At 43.2% G+C, this 19,616-nt stretch overlaps 1 protein-coding gene across 4 annotated transcripts in view; it reads left to right on the forward strand.

The window, feature by feature from the left end:
* Nucleotides 1–19,616, forward strand: part of CPED1 (cadherin like and PC-esterase domain containing 1) — a gene marked incomplete at its 5' end in the record, with an annotated part of 129,636 nt that overhangs the window by 94,804 nt on the left and 15,216 nt on the right. For all 4 annotated transcript variants that reach the window (XR_014516582.1, XR_014516583.1, XR_014516584.1 and 1 more), the window contains 3 exons: nt 13,384–13,501; nt 14,625–14,761; nt 18,826–19,046. Coding sequence is in view for 1 of the 4 variants with exons in the window: in XM_083463401.1 (XP_083319527.1) it covers nt 13,384–13,501; nt 14,625–14,761; nt 18,826–19,046 (476 nt within the window). The remainder of the gene's footprint in view (nt 1–13,383; nt 13,502–14,624; nt 14,762–18,825; nt 19,047–19,616) is intronic.

Below are 19,616 nucleotides of genomic sequence, written 5' to 3' on the forward strand. Positions count from 1 at the left end.
ATAGCCGCCTGAAGCCTGGAGAGTGAGAGGGGTCAGTGCACACCGATCCCTCTTGCTCTCCAGGCTTCGCTTCGCTGGAGAGGCGCTGCACAGTTTTCCTTCTCTGCGCAGCGCCCCTTCAGCGAAGCAGGAAGAGAAATGGAAGGGGCTCCGTTTCTCCTGCCGCTTCGCTGAGGGGGCACTGAGCAGAGAGGGGGAGAATTTCTTTCCCCTGTTCTCCCCCTCCTATGGTCCGGTGCGTCCTAAAGAGCGGAAAAAATATGGTATTTAGGCCCCTCGTTTATAAAATAAGGAGAAATCACAAAGGAAGCGTATACATGAGTAGCCAACAGTTGCAGACCCTCCAAGTCTCCCTATTTTCCAGGGACAGCCCCTGATTTAGAGAAGCTGTCCCAGTTTCTAATTTGATCCTGGAATATCCCTCTTTTCCTCAGGATGTCCTTATTTTCATCAGAGAAATGTTGGAGGATATGGAGTTATCCGACCCCCCAAGCCATCTGACAGTTGCCCTGTATAGGGAAGGGTTTCTTTAATGTTTTAATGTCTTATTCGGTTTTTATATATGTTGGAAGCCTCCCAGAGTGGCTGGGGCAACCCAGTCAAATGGGTGGGATGTAAATAGTAAAATTATTATTATGGAATCGGGCGTCCCTATTTTCACTGGGGAAATGTTGGTTCGTATGCAGTCGCAGGGAGAAGGTCAGGCAGGCCAAAGCTCATAATGAACTCAAGCTTGTAAGAGAGGTTAAAAATAATAATAAAGGTTTCTTTGGCTATGTTCAAAGCCAGAGGAGGAACAAGCAAGGTTCCTTGCATGGAGAAGATGGAGAGATCCTATTAGGTGACAGAGAGAAGGCAGAACTGCTCAATATCTACGTTGAGGAAACCAGTGCCCAACTTGGTGATAACAGAATAAACAATGCAAGGAAGGAGCAGCAGCCCAAGATAGGAAAAGAGGTGATAAGGGAACACCTAGCTACAAATGAATTCAGATCTCCAGGGCCTGATGAGCTGCACCAATGGTACTAAAGGAAAGGTGGACTTAATCTGTGATTCGCCACACAGTTGGTTTCTCGTTCCATCCCCAGTACAGCAGTATTGACACGCTTAAAGCTATGTGAGCACTGCTTGCTTAAAACCCAACTATGCCATCCCCCCTGCCCAATTCAGAATGATGCTGGTTTGGAGAAAACCCATTGAAACAGAGTATTTCATAAGAAACCACAGGATAGATACAGTATAGAGATGGATTGGGGCTAATGTTATGTGTACAGCGCTGGATGCAGAGTAAACAGCAGGATGCAGGTAGTCAACTGTCTTTCAGCATGCAGGTTGCATACAGGAATGTGTGAACATACCCATGATTTAGGCAAACCAGTTGCATTGTGGTTAAGCAGGAGCACCCAGTTTAGGGATGATGTATTGTCATCAGCTGTGGTTAAAATAGTTTCGGGAAGAGAGCATGTTTCTGCCTGAACACATTTTTGCTGAATTCTAGGAGAGCTGTATTTTGTGGCCATCTGGTTTTACTAAACAACAGAAAGAGATTGAATCACAGATTAAAGATATGTCATACGTAATAATTTGATTTCTCATTATGCATGATAAATTATATTAATTATCATGGGCTCTGGACTGAAGCTGCAGCCAAATTCAGAGGGGTGTGTGCCGCTTAGTGGAAGCATCTCAGTCATTTCATTCCAGGACATATTGTACTAAAGGAATTTTAAATGCCAGTTTGCATAACTGACACAGCCTGAAAACACTGGATTTGCAGAGAGGCTCCAACACTATTTATCTTTTTTACTATTTTCAGTCGACACAGAATACACCTCTCCACCTGTGCTGCAACTTCTACATAAAACATCTGTGCCGATTTGAGATAATCATTTCCCTTTAATTAAAAAAAGCTACATTTTTGGAGCACAAAAATAATCTTCTCCACAGCACTAGGGAATTTCTAATAACTGGTGTGCTTTATAAAATCTGTTATCAGGCAAAGCACCAGCACATGACAGGAGTAGGAAACTTATTTCAGTCCGGGGGCTGCATTCCCTTTCTAACAAGCTTCCAAGAGCCACATGCCAGCAGTGGGTGGGGCCTTATGCAAATGTGGGTGGAGCAACGAATGCAAATGTTACCCTTTTACAGTAAGATAGTTTCTACACCCCTGTGTTTCCTCGATCCACACAAGGAAGAAGCATCATCAGAACTCATCCAGGCAAAACCCGTTGGAGGGCTAATGAGAGATGTAGACTGGTGGGGGAGCAGGGAATAACACATTAGTTATGGATCACTACAGGGCAGAGAGATCTTGATCATTTCTGTTCAGTATGATGGAACTTTATTTCTTTTCTTTTCGGTTTCAGATTTACAGATATCTCTCCCTGCAGAATCTAGAGAAATATGGTTGTCATGATTTTAGATTGGGTGTTATTTTGAAATATATATATTTAGGTTTTGCATGCCCTGCCTTTAGTTGGCTATATTATTGAATTATTGTTTACTTCTCTCTGTGGTTCCATAATAATTTGAAAGCTAACAAAAATATATATTTTTAATTAAAAAGACACATTCCACCTAGGCAAAAAGAGTTGGCCAATGGGGGATGTCGCCTAAGTAGAATTCTGACGGCCAGACAGAGAGCCATTTGGCCCCTGAGGTTCCCTTCCCCTGTGCCAGCATATAGAGATGATGATGATGATGATTTTATACCCTGCTTGTCGGCATACAGAGGGTTGAAAGGCCAGCTGGCTAGCCCCAGCTGGGTCGTCTGCTTCCAGCCATCCCGCTGCGAAGACCCATCGGCCTCTGCTCCAACATAAATCAGCGACCCAGGCTTCAAAGCCAGGGCACACTATATCAGCAGGGCAAACTGCGCAAACAGAATAGGCGTGAGGCTTGTGGAAGCATACTACAACTACGGATTTATTAATCATAAATCAGGACAAAGAAACATGTCGTCTCTCTCTTTGTCTTCTCGGCGAGAGAGTAAAAAGCAAAAGCAATAACACAGCGGAAGTTCCACTAACGCCAGCAAAACAGTGCTGGAATGTAAACAGACATGTGACACGTAACAGTTCCATGTCTGCTCCTTAAGGTGGAATAGACATTTCCCAATACCACCCACCTGGCTGGGCCTCTGGGCGGCTCCCAACAGAATATTAAAAATGTGACAAAACATCAAACATTAAAAACTTCCCCAAACAGGGTTGCCTTCAGATGTCTTCTAAAAGTCAGATAGTTGTTTATTTCCTTGACATTTGATGAGAGGGCATTCCACAGAGCGGGAGCCACTACCAAGAAGGCCCTCTGCCTGGTTCCCTGTAACTTCTTGCTGGGAGAGAACTGCCAGAAGGCCCTCAGCACTGGACCTCAGTGTCCAGGCTGAACAATGGGGGTGGAGACACTCCTTCAGGTATAGAGAAGCGTAGCAGAGAAGCAGCAGACAACAGAAGGCTCCACTTGATTCCAGAACCCCTTGACTTTCATCTGTTCACATATTGCCTTACCCCCAAATTTCCTTCTCTATATTTCTTATAGCTGTAAATCCTAATTTAGGTAACTGTGTTTTCCACCATTTTAATTCAGCAGCAACCTTGCCTTGTGTTTTACGCACCTGCCAAGCTACCCTGTTAACTCATTCATCATGGCCTCGTGCGGCAGACTTAAGTGCTTGAACTTAGTGATTCATTCAGTGTCCCAGATTAATTCATTGCTGCTGTAATGGCTTGAGTTGCTTTTCGCTCCTGGTTCCTTGATTACTCTTCCCGAATCGAAATAAACTGGGGGTATGGAGCGCTGTGAACTTTCTGCTGTGGAGAACAGAGTCAGTTTTTAACCGGGACCTTGTCCTTTGTCTCCAGCTTCAGCATCCAATCTATAAAAAAAAGGTTCCTCCATGCTGTCATGCTAGCAAGCTGCAAGGAGACTGTGCGTTCTATCTGCTGTGCACCAGAAGGCAACCCTTAATCAATATCTTTTGGGAAATGTTGCTATACACACACACACACACACACACACACACAAATATACACAGTGGTACCTCAGGTTACATACGCTTCAGGTTACAGACTCTGCTAACCTCGGGTTAAGAACTTTGCTTCAGGATGAGAACAGAAATTGTGCTCCGGCGGCGCGGCAGCAGCAGGAGGCCCCATTAGCTAAAGTGGTGCTTCAGGTTAAGAACAGTTTCAGTTCAGTTAAGAACGGACCTCCGGAACGAATTAAGTACTTAACCCGAGGTACCACTCTCTCTCTCTCTCTCTCTCTCTCTCTCTCTCTCTCTCTCTCTCTCTCTGTGTGTGTGTGTGTATATATATACTCTTCTTTGATTAAAGCAGCAAGAGAGTTGAAAATCTATTAGAGCCAATTTAGTTACCATTATGGGTTTCAAAGAAAGAAAGAACAGATTTGTAGGTGATTTGGGGGAGCCAATTTGTCTTCCTTATTTCTGTTCTCCAGCTGTGTGCATTAAACGAGAGTATATTTATCAGCAGCGTCGGTATAAGCCAGCCAGGGAAATCTAACCTAGATATGGCCGTTTTTTTTATCGATTTTCCAAAGCAAAGCGTTTCTTCACTTGACAGCTCTGTATCCCAAAATATTGGTATTGATTGTTAGTATTGATATCAATATAAACCACCCTTCAGTTTTATCGCCTTCAACGTGCAGCCTAATTTTGAAATTGACCATGGGTTTTCATTCTCTTTTGTCCTGAACCCCTGGCCTACCTGGAAGCAAACCAGTATGTCAAGCCCCCAGTCCAGGGTCAAGCCACATGTCCAAAGTCCTGCAGAGATCTTGGAACATCTCTACACCAGCATGGTATAGTGGTTAAGAGCAGTGGACTCGTAACCTGGTGAACCGGGTTCGCGTCCCTGCTCCTCCACAGGCAGCTGCTGGGTGACCTTGGGCCAGTCACACTTCTCTGAAGTCTCTCAGCCCCACTCACCTCACAGAGTGTTTGTTGTTGTGGGGGAGGAAGGGAAAGGAGATGGTTAGCCGCTTTGAGACTCCTTAAGGGGAGTGAAAGGTGGGGTATCAAGTCCAAACTCTTCTTCTCTTCTTCTTCTAAGCTGAGGTCCTTCAATATGGGCAGTGGAGCAGAGACTGCACCTCAGCTCTGCTTCCCTTTTATACTTTGCAGGGGAGCCAACTATAGGGGACCCTGGGGCCCTGAGTTTTGTTGTGCATGCTCAACACCCACACCACAGGGCTCCTGGTGCAACTTTCAGTGCCTTGCAAAGCACCAGAAGTCATGTCTGAGGTCTCGCAAGACCTCGGAGGTGGAAGTCAGGTTCCGAGGCTGCGGGGCGTGTGACGTCATGATGTGACATCGCAGCGCACATGCTGGGTACCCATACCCTGGGGCCCAAGTGGGCGCCCCTGATATTTTGCCTGCTGGTTGCAGCATCTGGGTTTGATGAGGCAGGTGTCAGGCTTCAGGGAATCCGATCCCCCTCCCTCATGGCTGGCAGCCAGAAATGGGGAAACAATAAGTTCTTACTGAGATAATTTATTCAATATTCAGAGAAAGAGATGTGTAATGCCGCCTCTTGGATAATGGCATTGCTGTGAGTAAAGTCCCACCCCCTCCGTCTCTCCTTTTATATGTCATCCCTAAGTTGGTTGATCTGTGCTTTCTGCCTCTGAGCTTTCTGTTCTCCTACTCTCAATGCCTGCCTGGACCTGGGAGGGAGTGGGTCTGGCCTGCTTTCCAAAGACACTGAGTCTGTCAGCTGTCTCTCCTCTGGTGCTGCTGCTTCTTCCTCCTGCTCCTCTCCCAATATGTCCCATCTTCTCCCCTCTGCAGCTTCTGAACTGTGACCTTCTGCAAACCACTGTTCTAAATCTGTACCGTCTCCCTCTTCTCTGGGAAGTGCAGGAGAACGGGGGAGGTCTCCACCATTCCTCATCAGTCCAGTCCCTGACAGCAAGTCACCCAAGTCTCCTCCATCTGAGGAATCACACATGTTAACATGTTAAATTGTGGGTAGACATAGCAGACGACTCAGCGATTTCTCCAAAGCAGCTCTTTATTTGTAAGCTGGAACTGAACTGAACTGAAGGGTTCAGTCAGCCTGCTTATATAGAGCTCCACTACACAGTGGCGTAGCGTGGGTTGTCAGCACCCGGGGCAAGGCAAGTAATTGGTGCCCCCTAACCCGTGGATTTGCGTCCCCTAACCCTAACCCCCAGATGTTGCGCCCGGTGCGGCCCCCCTGCACCCCCACGCTACGCCACTGCCACTACAACGTAACTGTAACAATTTTCTAAAACTATCCAATCACTGAATGTCACTTTCGATCCCTTATTTGCATAACTATCTACCGTATCCCCCTTCTGGCCTAGGGTGAGAACTTCAGTACATAACAACACATGTCCTCCCAGAGCTAGCAAGCCTCACCTGGCCAGCTAGGGATCTGAGCTGTAGGCCTTTGTCCGTCTCAGCCTCCTAGAGCACCCCTCTCACTGCTCCCTATGCCTCAGCACCCACCATGATCATGGAGACAGGGATCCCTCTGGTGATGTGTCCTGCTGCTCTAGTTCCTGTGCATTGATCCCCCCACATCCCCTCATTCTCCTCCATCACCTCATGAGTACTTCCTACACCAACCTCTCCTTCCCCATCCCCAGCTCTCAGGTCTTTATCCACTCATCGATGGCAAGCAGACACCATGGCTCTGTTCTAGCTCCACTGCCAGAGGAAGGATGTTAGGAGAATCCTCAGATTGTGCTGCTTGGGTTCTCACGAGCATCTGGTTCCTGCATCTGTGGAGCTCTGTGGCTTCCCTTTGGATCAAAAGGCTGCGAGTTGACGTCTAGCTCCCACGGGAACTCCAGCTTTCCTGGCAGCAAAAACACAACAATCATAGCTAACAATTTGATGCCCTTTCACCACACCCAAGACAACAGTTTGAGACAAACGCCTGCATGCATAATGGCTGGTCAGGAACCGGAGGTTGCTGTATCAAGGCAATCAGGCCCAGATTTCCAATTTGGATTGAAGCCGGTTTGGGAAAGCAAATCTAAGATTTCATTTTAAAAGGCGAGATAGATCAGGATAGATGTGGATTTGTGGTTATCGCCATGTGCACGCCACTTTCCAAAACAGCACACTGGATGCAGCGTAAACAGCGGTCTTTCAAATTGTTATGAATAGAAAGATACAAATGTCTTTCCAGTTGGTTCTTACCCAACCCATTAAAAATCATAGAAGGGACTGCAGAGGATTTGAACTGTCCTAACCAAGGGGCTGTGCTGTGTCAAGGTCTAGGGCGGACCCCTTTATACATTCTCTCGCTCAAGAAAGAGGTAGACAGAGAAACGTCCTGGTTAATTTCTTCTGGAAATCTATCGGCGGGAAGAAGGCTGCTTTTTCAGCAGCCCAGCCGGCGCGTATTCTTCTCACCCATGTGATTTCTTAATTCCCCAAATGGGGAGATGAAGCATATGGCTTCATGGGTGTTTTTTTAATATAAATGTACAGCCATCGCACCCGATATGAGACGCTGCTTTCATATGAGGCCTTTGTGATATTAACAAAATTAAAAACATCAAAGCCCTGTGGCTCGGATCTGTTGGAAGCATATTAGAGAGTAGACGGTAAACACGAACAAAGAGATATGCCTGCGAACAGAGTATGCTTTGCATTAGCGTTATTCCTCAACACACATGTAACCCCCCACTTTTGCATGAAGGGCAGGAACTAATTGGGTCTGTGGCGTTGTGGGGGAGAGCAGCCTAATCCTGTTCGTGTGCCTGATGCCGCATTAACTTCCTCTCCGACTTTTATCAGAACATATTTACTTCAAAGGGAATCTTCCAGATGCTTACACACCCAGAGGACTAGCCCAGATCTTCAAGGAACTAGCTGTGCAGGAACTAATGGCAGCAAACTTCATCCTTTGCCGTTGTACTGTGGTAAACCTTATGCTTTTTTATTGAAAGAAAACCCCGATATGAATTTGGTTTGCAACTAGCCTAGTCAAGGTGCATAGTACAGTGGTACCTCGGATTACATACGCTTCAGGTTACAGACTCCGCTAACCCAGAAATAATGTGTCGGGTTAATAACTTTGCTTCAGGATGAGAACAGAAAACATGCAGCGGCGGCAGCGGGAGGCCCCATTAGCTAAAGTGGTGCTTCAGGTTAAGAACAGTTTCAGGTTAAGAATGGACCTCCAGAACGAATTAAGTATGTAACCAGAGGTACCACTCTACCTTGCTCTCAAACGTTCTTGAACGTTTTGGCTCCTGAACGCTGCAAACCCAGAAGTGACTGTTCCGGTTTGTGAAATATTTTTGGAAGCTGAACATTCGACAGGGCTTCCATGGCTTCTGATTGGCTGCAGGAGCTTCCTGCAGCTAATCAGAAGCCACGCTTTGGTTTCTGAACATTTTGGAAGTCAAACGAACTTCCAGAATGGATTCCGTTCGACTTCCAAGGTACGACTGTACCTAAAATGATACTTGACACAGAAAGCCTCACAAGCGCCGCTTCCCATCTCTGGCAAATCATCATGGATGATTATTTGTTGCCCTTTAATTCTATCCAGAATATAGCATTAGTAAGGCCAGGATTATTTTTTTTCAGCCAGAACTCACCGGAACTCAGTCCCGGCATCTCTCAAGTGGGCACCATTGTCATTGTAAGAGAACAAGGGAGGTGTTTATGGGGAGTTGCAGCACCTCTTTTTCTAGAAAAATGGCACTGAGCAAGGCTATCCACTACCTCATTCACTCAGGGTGGAATGCCTTTCAATTCATGAACTTTTTACCAAATCTTCAGCCGTTTTCATGTCTTTTCCAGCATGGAAGCACATATCTATTCTGAGCACCCCGTTCCCCCCAAAAGAGAGCAAAGAGTTCAATGTGTTGAGCTGGATATTGTGCTGTTGCTTTTAGATGGGACTTTTTGAGGCTGTTATAGAGAGCTCAGAATGTGGAGAGCACACATACATTGATCATTTGGATAAAACCCCGAGGCAGGTGGGTTGCAGTAGAAACCACCGTGGCAATTATGGCGGCATTTGCTTCTCGTTTGCTCTGCTAAATGAATCGTTTTTGATAGAGTGGGGTTAACCCATCTGCTCATAATTTATTTATCTGCAGTGAGAATCCTATTTGACTTTTTATGAGCTCATTCCGACTAATGTTATTAGCCTACTTTTCCTACAGCATTTGTTAATCACTTTTCATCGTACACTTTGGTTGTGTATGAAAACGGACATCAGCTGACTAAAGAGAATTCATGAGGAGCTTTTCCCTTTAAAAAATGAGTTGCAGATGTTTCAGAGAAGGAATTGGTAATTTCATTTTGTCCTGATTAAGTGAGATAGAGCTATGTAGTCACAACTGAACAGTGCAAGCAAGAATATCGTTCCTCTTCTTTAGATATAGCTGTCATACCAAACTGACTGCATACTTCATTCTGTTATGGCATGGAGTGATGTTCTCTGTGGCCCATTTGAGACATATATTTGAGATATTTTTTCATGGAGCTGAATATTATATGATAAATATTATATGAGATGATATATTATACTACCTGTGATATGGAAGCCCATCTTTCTGTTGGACGATTGGGCAAAGAGAAGCTGCAGGTTTCCTTGCTGTTATGTACTGAAGTTCTCACCCTGGGCCAGCAGGGGGATACTTTAGATATGCAAATGAAGAATCAAAAGTGACGTTCAGTGATTGGATAGTTTTAGAAAGTTGTTACAGTAACGTTGTACTGAAGCTCTATATAAGCAGGCTGACTGAGCCCTTCAGTTCAGTTCTGTTCTGGCCTCTGAATAAACAAGAGCTGTTTGAAGAATCACTGCGTCGTCTGATATGTTCACCCACAACTTAACACTTGCGATTCAGAAACCTGGAAAACTTGTTTGCTCAGAGCTAACAAATGCCATGCACATCATGGTAATTGTGGTTCTGTTTTATCACTAGCAAAGCTCTTCAAAACAATCGTATGTTTCTGGGTGAGTCCTGTTTGTACTTGTTTTGATTTAGAGGGCATATGTCTCCTTTAATATAACCAACCCTCCTGTTTCCTATTGTTCTGTGGGAATCTTACTGTGCCTTCCCTTTGGCAAAGCATAGGACCTATCGTTTAATTAAGGGGGAAGTACTCAGAACATAATTTGCCAAAAGTAGATGCCTAATGGCATGCCCATACCAGACAATTTGGTGTGATCAAGTGATTGTGAATGGGCAGTCCACACCAAATGCAGTCTCCTTTCTCAGTTTTCACTCCTTTTTCAGGGTTTTTAGTGATCAATCAGTACCTCATTAAAAGAATGGTGCCCCTTACCACTAGGAATGCATGGTTCTTGAATTCCTGATTTTCATCGTGACATGTGAGGATGCTTTTTTGCAATGTTCATATTATTATTTTTTAGATTTGAGATTTCTTGAAATAGAAATGCTATTCAAGTTAAATGAATGAATAGGAAGTCAAAGGCAGCACACAGACATTTATTTATGAGGGCAGCAGAACTGTGCAAATCTATCCCCAAGCTAGTTCATTTCATTTTTCTATTACTCCTGTTTTACAATTTCAGTGATTTATTGCTGGACTCAAGTTTGATGAATCCAGAAAATGCCGTGGATGAGATCATAGGATGCTGATGCTCTAAGGATGTAATTATTCAAGTGTTTTAAAGAAATTTGAACTTTTTAATATCTCCCTCTTTTAATATGTGAAAAGTATAGCTGTAATCATGTGATCTCAGGAACATGGACACAAGCTTGAATCAAACTTGTTGCTAATATTTTGAAACACATATTCTTGATATATTTATGGCTTGCTTAGATTTACATACAAGTGTGTCGCTTTTTCAGCTGACATGAAGCCAAGTTACCAAATAACCTGCTGAAATCAGTTGCCATAATCCATTTAAGGCCATATTGGCATATTCACTAGAGGTTGTGTAATTTATTTCCCTTTCAGGATGTCTCGCACCAACCTCTCTCTTGAACATAAATTAATAACATAAGTTTTGGGTTAGGTAGAACCCCTTTGGGAGACCTCCAGAGAGTTCAGGTGTTGGAATCAATGCCAGCATGATTAACTCAACATAAACTGTACTACTCCAACTAAACTAGGTGCTCATTTTTTGTTCCCTATTGAATCTTCTCTGTTGTGACTTGCAATGGTATAAATAACATCATCACGCTATGATTTAAAGGACACTTGCTGTCAGGGAACTGCCATCGGAAGGAAGGGAGGTGAAAGGGCTCACACAGGTTGGGAGAGACTCAGCAGCTGAAGAGGGAACCAGTAGGGGGAGAGGAGGTGAGCTGAGGGAAAGTGAGCTGGAGGGATGGCTCAGAGACAGTGGGGAGGTTTCAGGACCTCCTGTAGGGACACCCACTCCTCGCCGGAAACTGTCACGCAGAGAGTCCAGAAGACGTGTTTCCGTTAAGGAGCTTTTATGTTGGAAGCGATTCCGAAAGCAACCACTGTCGGAATCTGCCAGCGACTGACGGAGCCATGTTTAAGGGGCTCCGTTACAGACAGAGGTTTGCAAACTTGACCAAACTCTGAGGGACTTGGATTTTACGCACAAGCAGCTCATCGTCCCATCACACTTGCCAACCTTGCTTTCTTTTGAAATCAGTCCAGACATTTCAAAGGTTCCTTCTTGATTGCCTTGTATAAATGAGGGTGCCCCTCCCCCAAAAGAAATATAATTTGTTTGCCTGCCTCTCGTTCTTGAAGTGTCCAGTATTTTTGACAACTTCCAAAATTTTGTCAGCTTTCATCTTTGAATAAAGCACTGGAAATTCTGCAGTTCTGCAAGTGCCTGTAAGGAACCTTCCAAAGCCACCCGCTCTGAATAAAATCCTCAGAGTATCTTATGCGGAGCTAAAGTAAATGTGAGTGGCTGACCTTTGGCCACTCCATTTTACAAGGCAATATTAATGCCGCCTTTGATCACAAGACATTAGCTTTCCCTCGCATACTGCATACATCCTGCATTCATCCCCTGCAAGAGATCAGGGGTCGTTTTAAACATTAAACAAAATAAAATAACATTTTTGTCATATTTTCATTGCCTGAATTGAAGGCATCTTGACAAAGATGCATTTAATCAGCCCGCAATGAAAGCAAAGATTATGGCATATTGCTTAAATACCTGTAACATCCTCAAGAAATGAACAAGAAAATCCCTGTTCAGTTTTCTTATGACACTCGGGCGACGGCAATAGCAGTTGCTTCAGGAATCTGGAATTTGCCCGTGAAGGCTTGTGCAAATTGTCATGTCACATGGTAGAAGCCTTTGATAGTACTGTTGGTGGTTACTGTTCCAATGTTGCGTAAATCCTGGGCTCAGAGGTTCCATACGGACCTGACAGATTCACCAACGGAAAGCGCATGGTTGTGATGCTTCTGTATACGAAGCTGTCTTGTTCCAAGACTGGAGATTGGTTCACCTTTCTCGGTGTTGTCTGTGCTGCACCTGTAGTAGCTCTCCAAGGTTTCAGCCAGAATTTTCCCCAACCCTATTTGGAACTGCATGGGATCGAACCTGCAACCTTCTACATGCAAAACACATCCGTTGTGCTATCATTTAGGGATGGGGGAGAAATTCAATTCATATTTAAAGGCAACTATCTTACTCACATGTTCATTGCATGTCTTTAGGCATCAGGCAAAATCCTCTCCCAGGCCTTTGCCTTTTCAACTGTGGGGTGGGGTACTGTTTTTGTTTTCTCATGTATTCTTGTGTCTTTATATTGTAAACTGGCCTATGATCCTCAGATGCAGAGCTATATAGAAATTAAAAACAACAACACTATCATCCTTCAAAATGCACACTGAATTTTGCAATACAGCTATCTAGCCAAGTAACATGTACAAAAGTACATAAACTGTGGTAAAGAATCCTTAGAAATGCATATATTCGTGAAAATGGCATACAAAAATGTATTATTTTAGGGTGGAATTGCTTTGCAAAATTGGTATATTAGGCAAAGTTGCAAACCACCATGTGTATTTTACTACAAATTGATGCAGGTAACCTGGCGAATTTTCATGATAACTTTTTAAAATTGCAAACTTATGTGGAAATGTGGAGAACTGATCTTAATATTCTGAAAGCAAGAAGCTGAATGAAACTATGACTGAGAGACTTGTGCATCCCCAGAAGAAGAAAAAGTCCATAGTTGCAGAGTTGGGATTATGTATGTTTGATTTTTGGTTACGTTTCAGAGCCAGCTAAGTCTGACAGCAGGAACCAGGAAAGAACAGCTTCCCTTGAAACATTCCTCATAACTGGGGAGTTCTTAATATTGTATTGTCCAGTGTATTTTATATGTGAGATTACAAAATAATGGCTGGGTGTTAACAAATCGTATCTGCACATTTTAATACAGGATTGTGGCACACTCATTCATCCTGAAGAACCCTGTGGCTTGCAACCTCTCTCTGCTGACTACCTGTCAGCCATTTCAGAGCCGCAGTTGAAAACATGTGAAACAGGAGACACAAAAGGTTTGTTCCTGATATATTTCATACAGGTTCAGAAAGGCATCCTGTTCCCACTAGAATGAAGGTTATTTTGCTACAGGGAGCCACATTAAGTGAAAAAGATCAAGAATGAACCATGAACTTCGAAGGCTGATGACACAGCAGGTTAGGTCAGAACTCTGTGTGCTTCTTGAGAAACAAATGTCTGTTGGATATATAAAAATATTTTAATATTGCTAAAAAGTGCACAATGCCTTACTACTCCTAGATATTCCTGTACCCACTATTATCAAGAAATAAGCTCCCTTGACCACAATGGGTTTTAGCTCCTGAGTCAACATCCATAGGATACTGATGGAAATGAGCTGGTGAAAAAGACTTTTAAAATAGTATTAAAGGAGAGAAGACTCTCTCCTTTCATGGTGGCAGCTTAAGATGGGCAAAGCTTTATACAGAATGAGGAAGGCTTTTCTTTGGATATTACAGTGGCAAAACCCTAATCTCCTAAGGAGCCAGGAGAGCCAAGTGTCGACAGCAAGAACTTTGTTCAACACTTGTCTAGTGTTGTATAAATTAATTATAAAAAAAAATAACTTTGCAATGTTTAGAGAAGGGATCAAAAATCCGTGATTGAGCTCAAGCCTTGCTTGGGCAAGTTCTCAGGTATCTCTAGTTGAAAGGATCAGGTAGCAGGTGATAGGAAAAACCTAGGCCTGTTTTCCAAACTTGGGTCTCCAGGTGTTTTTGGACTACAACTCCCATCATCCCTAGCTAGAAGGACCAGTGGTCAGGGATGATGGGAAACCTTGGTCTAGATGGGCAAACGATCTGACCTGGTATAAAGTAGGTTCAAATTCCCACTGGGTGACCCCTGGGCCAGTCACCATCTTTGAGCCTAACCTAACTCACAGGGCTGTGAGTTAGGTTTGAGCTCCTTGGAGGAAAGGCAAATACAAGAATAAGATTCTTGCGTTATTCTGCCAAGCTTAAAGGTTGTCACATTGAGGTCTTGTCTGACAGTCAGTGACCAGGCGGTGGAAAGAAATCTGGTCCTAGTCACAGACGCCTCCTCTTAGTAACAGCAAATACAAGTGTGTTTAACAAAAACCCAGATGGAAACCAAAGTGTGGTTATGTTCTGTTTTTAGGACAATGGATTGTGCCCTGCCTGAGTTGTTCTGACAACAGAACCTGTGATTGGAGGCAGATAACATGGCAGCCGCACGATTGTCAATATCCCATTGTGAACAAACCAGAGCTGCAACAGTGTGTAAAAAACAAAAAGGTAGGTTGTCAATTTGGAACAGGAGAGCTGAAAAGGGATTCAGTTTATCTCAGCACCAAATACATTGTCCCGACATTCTTTGACATAAGTTTGCACATGAATATATGCTATTATTAATATATTAAAGTAGCCTTGATATTACTTCAGAATTATCTCCCTGTGACCGCCGTGCTTCCATTTCTAATTGGCTTTGACTTGACAGTATTCAGGCACTGAATGAAATAGGTCCCAGTCACACATTAAGATGTGACATGTTTCAGACGAAGACTAAAACACAACGTACAGTGGTACCTTGGTTCTCAAACTTAATCCGTTCCGGAATTCCGTTCCAAAACCAAAGCATTCCAAAACCAAGGCATGCTTTCGCATAGAAAGTAATGCAAAATGGATTAATCTATTCCAGACTTCTAAAAACAACCCCTAAAACAGCAATTTAACATGAATTTTACTATCCATCCATAAAATGGAAGCCATAAACAATGTACTGCAGTCACACAATCAAGCAATCAATAGCTGAACTGGGTTCCACACAGTCACACACAAAAAGAGCCGCAAAAAAACAAAAACACAAAATAAAGAGCAAAAACAGACAGACCTCAGCGTAACACTCAAAACAGAAGTGAGGCACTCAAATCGGACGCGTAACACTCAAAACGGAGCATGTTCAGCTTATGAAAAAAGTTCATAAACACTTACTTCCAGGTTTGCAGTGTTTGGGTTCCAGGGTGTTTGAGTACCAAGGTGTTTGAGAACAAAGGTACCACTGTATTATGGTTGGAGCATAGACACACTTTGCATGCACTCTGTTTCTTTTGCTGGGTATCTAATGCATGGCATTGCTTCTGCGTAATAATCTTAACAAATCTTCTTTCACATTCTTGTGCAGGTCTCAGGCGGACCTCACTAGACTGACTTTTCTTGTAGTGAACATTCTAAGATGGTTGCTTGGAAATGCAATTCTTAATAGGCATGGCTTGACTGTCTAACATTTGACAGAGATCTGTGTCTCAGGTACAATAACCGGTGGCCCAAGTTTACAAGTAAGTAAAAAAAAAAATAATGTACAGATTTTGCTATATGTTATCCAAATTAAGAAACGTTTATTACAATTAAGCACACTTAAAGATAAACCCAGCTGTAGGAAAAGGAGCTTTTCTTAAGGAAAGCTAGTTGTGGGACCCTGCAGGATCACTTGCTGAGGAGAGGAAAAGTGATTCCTAAAGGAATCCCACTTACAGAGCACCCTATAGGTGCACAGCCCTATACAAACTTCCAGGTTTGCAAGTGGGTTCCAGGATTGCAAACATATTTTTTTTTCTGGAAGCAAATGTAACACGGAAATTAGCACTAAACTTGCACGTTATTCCGCTAGATTTCTAGAAGTGGCTTTTACGTCACTTAAAAGCTGGAACATAACACACAAATTAACACACCAATTTATGCTGTCCAATGAATGCTTAGTCCAATGGGAGCCATTAAATGTGTCCAGGGACTCAGCTATACAGCTGCAAATAAAACGTTTTAAATGCATTGTAAAGCGCGATATACAAATGTGACACTAGATGGTGAGAGTGAGCTATACCAAATTCAACGTATTTTTCAAAACTTTTTTTAAAGCATTTTCACAGCGGTTTTTTTTATGTGTGTAGATTCCACCCAAGAGTGGAGTTTCAGTCTATCTCTAATAGGTGCTATTCCCTTCATCAGAACCACTTCCCTCCCCATTTCCATGCATGTGACCTTGTGCTTGAATTATTTCTGTCAGTACTAACTCAAGATCACCTGTGGTGACATGAAAGCCACGGATTGGCTGAGACATGAAAAGGGGGAATATATAAATTCCCCAAAGCATTTTTTTTTTAAAGAGGGTCTATATAGATTAATGGTGTGTTAGCAAATTTAATCAGTCATATGTGGAGACTGAAAGGAATTTCGGGTTGAGAAGTTCTTTACTCACTTCCTTTCATATTATATGCAGCAATTTGTCTTTGAAGCCCTTATTAACGCAAACTATGTGAAGGCTATATTACATTTGTTAAATTGTATCCATTTGGGAAATGACATGAGCTTAACAGTGTTGGGGGGGGCGGAAAGTGAAAACCAAATAAAAATTGTTTAATTAGTTTTACATCTGTGTCACAAAACCTCATATAAGTTTATGGTTAATTAACTTTTACCGTAATAGTTCAGTGATGTGCTGAAGCATAAAACTTTAATTATTGTACACGTCAACTTTTCAGAAAAAGTTGAAGTGAGGAACAGGTCATGAATAATAAGTAGTTGTTCAGATAACTAGGTATACCTAATTGCACAATTACATTCTAAGTGAAAGGTGATGAAGCATACATATTATTTATTATGGTAAGAAAGCAATTCACATTTTACTGCCGTAATAAAACGCCCTCAGCAATGTATTAATAAGAACACGAAATATTAAAAAGACAATATTTACTAACGACCTTACAATACACCTGTTTAAACAAGAACTTGTATACTTTTACCCAAATGAGCATTTTGGAGTTAAAGGTGCAATCTAAAACACACTTACCTGGGAGAAAGCTTGAACTCAGTAGGACCTACTTCTGAGTAGATGCGGTTAGATTCTGCTGTAAGTCTCTTAACTGTGCCTGATTTATGATACCTGTCTAATTTAATCCCATTTTATAGACATAATGAGATATTTCCATGGTTGGTCCTTGCAGCAAAAAGCACAGACTCCCTTCTACACTAGGCAATTGTCAAATAGTTTAAATTTTAGCTTGTGGTCATTTTCCAACATAGCTGTCCAGTGCTATAATGCTGGGCAATATCTTGACCAAGACCATAATTATTGCACATTCTTTAATTGAAATTGAATGGTAATTAATTGCCATTCTTTCCCACTTGCTTTGTCTTAAGGGCAAAGCACAGTTACAGATCACAAAACATACTCGGTTGGGTGGGGGGGAATAACTCAGCAACAGAGTATCTGCTCTGCTTGCAGAAAATCAGAGGTTCAATCTCTGGGTAGGACTGGGGAAAACTCCTGCCTGAAAGCTTGGCAGGCCAATCCCAGACTATGTAGACTTGGGACTCAGCTATACAGCTGCAAATAAAATGTTTTAAGTGTGCTTTATGGCACTGTGGGTTAAACCACGGAGCCTAGGGCTTGCTGATCAGAAGGTCAGCTGTTCGAATCCCTGCGATGGGGTGAGCTCCCATTGCTCGATCCTTGCTCCTGCCAACCTAGCAGTTTGAAAGCACGTCAAAGTGCATGTAGATAAATAGGTATCGCTCTGGCGGGAAGGTAAATGGCCTTTCCGTGCACTGCTCTGGTTGGCCAGAAGCGGCTTAGCCATGCTGGCCACATGACCTGGAAGCTGTACGCCGGCTCCCTCAGCCAATAAAGCGAGATGAGCGCCGCAACCCCAGAGTCGGCCACGACTGGACCTGATGGTCAGGGGTCCCTTTACCTTTACCTTTATGTGCAATATACAACGCAACACTTGATGGCGATGGCGAGCCTCATGGAAAATTAAATGTATTTTTAAAAATGCTTCTTCTTTTTTTTTTTTTTAAAAAAAGCATTTTCAGAATGGTTTTTATATGTGTGTAGATTACACCTTGGTATAAGTCAGTTTCCTGTCTTTCTACATAACATGGGTGCTTCTAGCGCATTGTTAGCCTTGCCAGAATTAGAAGTGGAACACAAATACCTACAAATACCTGCAGCAGGCAGGTTGGTGTCGTTTCTATGTGGCGTATTTCCCCCCAAGTATTTGAAAGTGGCTGATCCATGTTGCCCACTTGTAACGGGGTGCTGCTTTTTGTGGTTGGCTTCCTACAGATGTTAGTATTGGTTTTATGGTGTGATTGCGTTTTGTCGCTTTAATGATTTTCTACGTGCAAACAGCCCAGAGGTTATTTATGACAACCGGTTTGTGTAGAAATTCATTGACTATAAGAAAACAAATAAATACCCTCTCGGCTGAGCAAAAGCGCTTCGATTTAAGCTGCTTTTGTTCCGCAGATGCCTGCAAGCTTGAGAACGTGAAATGCTGCAATATGCTTTTTTGCCCTTAAAGGTTCTTTTCATTGGCGATTCCACCAACAGAGGGATGATGTATTACTTAATAGAGAGAGTGAACGAGACTCTCCAAGAATGGCAAAAGGCTCATGACATGAAGTTCTATCATAATGTGAACAACGGGTACACTTTTATCAGCTACTCCTATTACCCCCAGTTTTGGATTGACGTAAAGCAAAGACCAACCTTTGAAGAGGCTCTTGAGCAGCTGCTACTCAGGTATGATGGAGCGTCTGTTTCCCAAGGTATTGTTCCATTTTGGACAGCAATTCACTTGATTTCCTTACATCCAATGTCTCTATGCTAGCATTTTCTAGCCCATGGGTAGGCAATCTAAGGCCCGGGGGCTGGATCCAGCCCAATTGCCTTTTAAATCCGGTCCACGGACGGTCCAGGAATCAGTGTGTTTTTACATAAGTAGCATGTGTGCTTTTATTTAAAATGCATCTCCGGGTTATTTGTGGGGCATTCATAATTTTTTTCAAAATATAGTCCGGCCCCCCACAAGGTCTGAGGAGCAGTGGACCGGCCCCTTGCTGAAAAAGTTTGCTGACCCCTGCTCTAGCCACAAGAGGGAAGGAATTTGTGAGAGGTTTGAGTCTCTTGTAGACGTTTTATGCAGTTCTTGTATTGATGAAAAGGAATTACTACTTAGGGTGCCAACTATAGGGGGCAGAAGGGGCTTTGGCCCCCTCAATATTTGTGGGCAGGGAGCTGAGGCCCCCCCAAATTTTTGAGGGGGCTGCCATCCCCTGCCACCAGGCAAGCATGGGCAAGCATTGGCGTATA

This window comes from Podarcis liolepis (assembly GCF_965112155.1).
Source record: "Podarcis liolepis genome assembly, chromosome: 10".
Taxonomy (NCBI): Eukaryota; Metazoa; Chordata; class Lepidosauria; order Squamata; family Lacertidae; genus Podarcis; species Podarcis liolepis.